This window comes from Pongo pygmaeus, chromosome 16 (genome assembly GCF_028885625.2).
Source record: "Pongo pygmaeus isolate AG05252 chromosome 16, NHGRI_mPonPyg2-v2.0_pri, whole genome shotgun sequence".
Classification (NCBI taxonomy): Eukaryota; Metazoa; Chordata; class Mammalia; order Primates; family Hominidae; genus Pongo; species Pongo pygmaeus.
Genome location: NC_072389.2, coordinates 36380989 through 36387269, shown reverse-complemented (window position 1 = coordinate 36387269; position 6281 = coordinate 36380989). Strand labels below are relative to the sequence as shown.

General features: G+C 45.3%; 1 protein-coding gene across 1 annotated transcript in view; it reads right to left on the bottom strand.

Moving 5' to 3' along the window:
- Window positions 1-332: 332 nt before the first annotated feature.
- LOC134738216 (dynamin-1-like) overlaps window positions 333-6281 on the bottom strand; it is a 39631-nt gene continuing 33682 nt past the window's right edge. Inside the window, exon 2 of the mRNA XM_063652345.1 lies at window positions 333-617. Within this exon, the coding sequence (XP_063508415.1) occupies window positions 333-617 (285 nt within the window). The remainder of the gene's footprint in view (window positions 618-6281) is intronic.

Genomic DNA, 6281 nt, shown 5'->3' with positions numbered 1-6281 from the left:
CAAGGTTTTGTACTAGATCACCACTGGATTGCCGACAGATAGATGAGGTAGGACCCTGACTATCACCCCTGCTCTGCAGTGGATTTGGCTCTCAGCACTCCCAGGCTGGGAGCTGAATGCCCTGCCCTGGCAGTATGACTCAGTCTGCCCAACAGGTACGGTGTGCCCAGGAGGACTATCCTAGGCTTCTGGCCGCCTCAAAGTACAGCCCCACACACAACCCCCTCCAAGCTCTCAGCCCTTACACCATAAACCATGAGCTCTGTGATGGCTCCAGGGAGCACCCAAGTCTACCAGCTTGGGCACGGAGCCTGTTTCAAGAGTCCCCAGGCTCAGCCTTGGGGGCTGGGGGGCTTTGGGGCCGTGGGAGCCAGCCTTGGTACCTGCATCTGGCAAGGACGCTCTGCACCTGCAGCCAGGAGTTGTCCATGGGCCCCCATGTGTGTGCTGATGGTGGTTGTGTTGATGATGATGCTGAGTGCCTCCTTCAGCACGTGGTACATGCACAGTATCTCATCGTGCCACTGTGCTTGCTCTGCCGACTCTTCCATCAGCGTGTTCTGGTCCCCACGTGAGTACAGGTTGGACAGCAGCTCTGAGAAGATGAACTCCTTGGTCTGAGAGTGGGCAAAGAGGGAAGGAGGTTGGGACCTGATGCCTGTGCTGCCCTGGCCTCCTGCCGGGCCCTGCTGGGACTGTGTGCTGGACTTGGAGCCCTGAGTATGGCTTTTCAGATGTGGCTTCTACACTGCTGAGACTCAAAGATCTGCCTCCCCACTGTCCTTTTCTCACTCAGATAGGGACACAGATCCAAAGGAAAAGTCACCTGTCCAAGGTCACAGATCTGGGAGGGGACCCAGGACCTGTCATGCCACCAGGACACCAGTCTACTCAATTTCTTAAAAATGTTTTTTTGGAGATAGGATCTCACTGTGTCACTGGGCTAGAGTACAGTGGGCAAGATCACCACTCACTGTAGCCTCAATCTCTTGGGCTCAAAGTGATCCTCCAAAGTCAGTTTGTCGAGTAGCTAAGACTATAGGCAATTGCCACCACCAAGCCCAGCTATTTTTAAAAATTTTTGTTTAGAGACCAGGTCTCACTATGTTGCCCAAGCTGGTCTCGAACTCCTGGGTTCAAGCTATCCTCTTGCCTTGGCCTCCCAAAATGCTGGGATTACAGGCATGGGCCACTGTCCCCCGTCCCACGTTGTATTTCTATGAGACAGCTCTGGTCTGGACCATGCCTCCCTCCCTGGACCTGGTCCCATAGGGCTGGTCAGCATCTCCCCCAGGCCAACATGGCCACCTGCATCCCCAGTGCCACAGGAGCCGCCTGCCCCTATGAGGCGGTGCATGCACATTGTTGATCATGATGTGCATGATGGTCTTGGGTGTGACACCAACCATGAGATCCCACACGGTCTTGTGGACAATGGCCATGTAGGAGTCCACCAGGTTCTGGGTGGTTTTCATTTGCCGCTCCAGCTGTGGGTCCATGGAGTGGACTTAAGATTGAGTCTAGACCTAGACTGCTGCTGGGCTTTGCAAAACCCAACTGGGGATGGGTCCTGGGCTGCTCTCTGTGGTTCTGAAGCACCATCTCCCACTAGTGTGGCTGCTCCCCCTTAAACTGCATGTCTAGGGTCTCCTATACAGCCTCTGCCAGAAATTCAAAAGCAGAGAGGGCTTTTATTTTCTATCTTGCAAAATAAATTTCAAAGTATTATTGGCAAACTTGAATAGTAACTTATATTTCATAATTTTTCATCGCCTTTTGGTTTCATCTTTGGACAGTTTTTTAAGTTATAAGAACTTTTCTTCCCCTGAGAAGTTGATGCACATAAACCCCCTTGCTTGCCACATTAGTGGCAAACCCTTCTTTCCCCTCCCCAATTCCTGCAGGGGCTCTCCAAAAACCCAGCCTGAAATCTAAGCATTAGGAAAGAGCCCAGCCAATCACATCCCAGTGGTATCCCCACCCTTCTTCACCTCTCCCAGACTCTAGACTTGCCCTAACCTCTCAGCCACCAGGGGCACTCACAGGGAATCTTGTTTATCTCATTGAAGAACTTCTCCTTCAGTTTGGCAAACATGTCCTCCTGGCTCTCCCCAGCACCCCCACTCTCGGTGGAGTTGTCCATGGGTCTAACGGGTATCATGACGGTAGTGGTGGCAGGAGCCACAATAGGCTCCTGGTTCCTTTTGAAAATGTTCCTCATGGTGGCAGAGGGGACAGCTGGGGATGAGAGGGGAAGAGGGCAGGATGAGCATCCCAGAGGTCGTCTTCCCCTCAGAAAGCCCTGCCCAAAGGACCAGGAGGAGCTCTTTATAGATCAAAGATATTTTGCATAATATTAACAACTGTAGTAAACCAATAATAATAGACATCATCCAGTTAGTACACAGTCAGCCTGGGCAGCATAGCAAGACCCTATCTTTAGAAAAAAATTTTTTTTTAATTAGGCATGGTGGAGGCTGAAGTGACAGAGGATCATTTGAGTCTAGAAGTTTGAGGTCACATGAGCTATGGGTGACTAAGTAAGATTCTGTCTCTTAAAAAAATAGTAGTACATATATGTGCCAAGCATTATGCAAAGCACTTTCCATGCATTATTCATCTAATCCAAAAAATAACCTAATGGTTTCTATTGTTTCCATTTAACAGATGGGGAAACAGTTTCAGAGAGCTAAGAAAGTATTTCCAAGGTCACTTATCTGTAAGTTCTGAAACTGAGGTTTGAACTGGTCTGCCCAACTCCAGAGCCTGCATAGCTAATCACTCTCCTATATCTCATTTAAATCTAACCTCACCACTGTAGGAAGGAGACAAGGTTTTACACTGAGGGCTCCTCCTTCAACCTCTCTCCTTGACTTCCAAGGATTTCTAGATATTACTCTGCCTAGAATCCCTGCCCAGCTCCATGACACTTGAACTCTCCTCATCCCTGACTCCAATTCCTCCTCCTGCCCTCCGAGACTCCTCAGACCTCTGCGGTTTCTTCACGGGCTCCCTCAGTGACCACTCAGGGTTTGTTTTGACCTCTCCTGTAGGAAGATGGCACCCGCATCTCCATCTCTAGCCCTTCCTCCCCGGTCTACTCTGTAGCCCCTACTCCAAGTTCATCTCTAGCCCTGCCCCCACATGCAGCTGCACATTAGCCTTCCTGCATCAAAGATGTGATGTTTATTAATAACATAACCCAGACTTACTGCAGAAAATTTGGGGAGAGAGAGAGAAATCCCCCCATAATTCTACCCTCCAACGTCAACTAGCATTTGGGGCATTCTATGCTGGTATTTTTTCTGAGTATGTTTTACATGTTGAGACCATGCTATATATAGTTTTTTTGAAGATTATTTACATAAAATTTCATCATAAGCCTTTTCCTTTATTGTCTTGTATTATTAAATAGCTACAGAATATCCTACTACATGGTAACACCATAATTTGTTTAGCCATTCCACTATTAGACATTTAGGCAGTTTTCAACTTTTTGCTAGTAAAACACTGAGCATAAATGTTGGTCTTCATTTAAGGCAATGTTCTTATGAGCTTCCAAACTCTGCCCCCTATAATTCTGTCCTCTCCACCAAGCTCTTTCTGCTCCTAGGGGCTATGCACTCATTTCTCAACTGAAAGTCCCATGAGGGCAGATCCTGCATTGGCAACAGCACCCCTCGCGCCAAGCACACAGTGGGCACTCAGGGTATTTGTTGACTGAGCTCCTGTGAGGCAACATAGCAGTATACACCCACAGGTATTCCAGGATGCAAGAATAAACAGCACAACTCCCTGAAGCATCCGTTTTACTGAATGGCAATTTACAGTATTTTTAAATTAAAACAAGCTGGAAATATTGAGTAGGATGCATACAGCACAAGAATTTAAAGAAAACATGAGACTTTTCTCACTGTATGTTAGGGATGAGTTAACTCTCCTCTGGACTCAGGGTTTTTCTGAAGGAACATTTTAGGAGCTCTTAAGTTCTGTCCCTTCCTTTAAAAACCTGCTGAGATCCCCTCCCCAGCCCTGGAGACTGCTCCAGCCTTAAGTACTTCTGGTGACCTGTACATGGATGCAATGTAGGTTCATTCACCAAGCATTTATTAAACTCTTACTACCTGCCATGTTGAAATAGCCTTGACCCCAAAACTGGTCTTAAAGTGAAAAACCAAGGTCCACTGGACTTCACCTCTGGGGACAAAGAGATGGGTCTGGTTTGGTGGGAACTGCAAGTAGCCACACAAGGGGATAAAGATGTGTGTCCAGGGCCTTCCGCCATGTCCATCTCCTCTCACTTCTACAAAACTGTTTAGGGCTCTGTGACCTTTTTTTAAAAAACAGCTTTATTGAGATGTAATTCATATATAAGTCACCCATTAAAGTATACAGTTCAGTGCATTTTATTGTATTCACAGAATCGTGGAACAATTAGCATAACCTAAGTAGAACATTTTTGCCACCTCAAAAAGAAACTCAGTCCCATTAGCAGTCACTCTTCATTCCCATCCTCTTCCCAGCTCCAGCAACCACTAATCTACTTTCTGACTCTATAGATTTGTCTATCCTAAACATTTCCTATCAATGGAATTATAAAATATGTGGTCTTTGTGACTGGCTTCTTTCATTTAGTATGATGTTTTCAAGGTTTATCCATGTTGTAGCATGTATCAGTAACTCATTCCCTTTTTAATGCCACATAATATTCCATTGTGTAGGTAGAACACTTCTTTTTTTTTTTGAGACAGGGTCTCACTCTGTCACCCAGCTGGAGTGAAGTAGTGCAACCATGGCTTACTACAGCCTCCACCTCCAGGGCTCAAGTGATCTTCCCACCGCAGCTTCCTGAGTAGCTGGCACTACAGGTGCATGCCATCACACCAGGCTAATTTCTTAATTTTGTGTAGATATGGGGTCTCCCTATATTGCCCAGGCTGGTCTCAAGCTCCTGGCCTCAAGCAATCTCCCACTTCAGCCTCCGAAACGTTGGCATTACAGGCATGAGCCACCGCACCTTACCTAGAACATATTTTATATTTATCCATTCATCAATTTATAAACATTTAGGTTATTTCCACTTTGGGCTATTTTATAACTAAATATAGCTAATAATATCCCACTTGTGGGATATTATGAATAATGCTGCTATGAACATCCATGTATAAGTTTTTGCATGGACATATGTTTTCATTTCTCTTGGGTATATACGTAGGTATGGAATTGCTGGGTCATAACTATGTTTGACATTTTAAGGCACCAGCACCAATTTATGTTCCCACCAGCAATGTATGAGGGTTCCAAGTTTTCCACATCCCAAACAACACTAATTTTTTTAAATTATACTTTAAGTTTTAGGGTACATATGCACAACGTGCAGGTTAGTTACATATGTATACATGTGCCATGTTGGTGTGCTGCATCCATTAACTCATCATTTAACATTAAGTATATCTCCTAATGCTATCCCTCCCCCCTCCCCCCACCCCACAACTGGCCCCGGTGTGTGATGTTCCCCTTCCTGTGTCCATGTGTTCTCATTGTTCAATTCCCACCTATGAATGAGAACATGCGGTGTTTGGTTTTTTGTCCTTGAGATGTTTGCTGAGAATGATGGTTTCCAGCTTCATCCATGTCCCAACAAAGGACATGAACTCATCATTTTTTATGGCTACATAGTATTCCATGGTGTATATGTGCCACATTTTCTTAATCCAGTCTATCATTGCTGGACATTTGGCTTGGTTCCAAGTGTTTGATATTGTGAATAGTGCTGCAATAAATATATGTGTGCATGTGTCTTTATAGCAGCATGATTTATAATCCTTTTGGTATATACCCAGTAATGGGATGGCTGGGTCAAATGGAATTTCTAGTTCTAGATCCCTGAGGAATCGCCACACTGACTTCCACAATGGTTGAACTGGTTTACAGTCCCACCAACAGTGTAAAAGTGTTCCTGTTTCTCCACGTCCTCTCCAGCACCTGTTGTTTCCTGACTTTTTAATGATCGCCATTCTAACTGGTGTGAGATGGTATCTCGTTGTGGTTTTGATTTGCATTTCTCTGATGGCCAGTGATGATGAGCATTTTTTCATATGTCTTTTGGCTGCATAAATGTCTTCTTTCAAGAAGTGTCTGTTCATATCCTTTGCCCACTTTTTGATGGGGTTGTTTGTTTTTTTCTTGTAAATTTGTTTGAGTTCATTGTAGATTCTGGATATTAGCCCTTTGTCAGATGAGTAGATTGCAAAAATTTTCTCCCATCCTGTAGGTTGCCT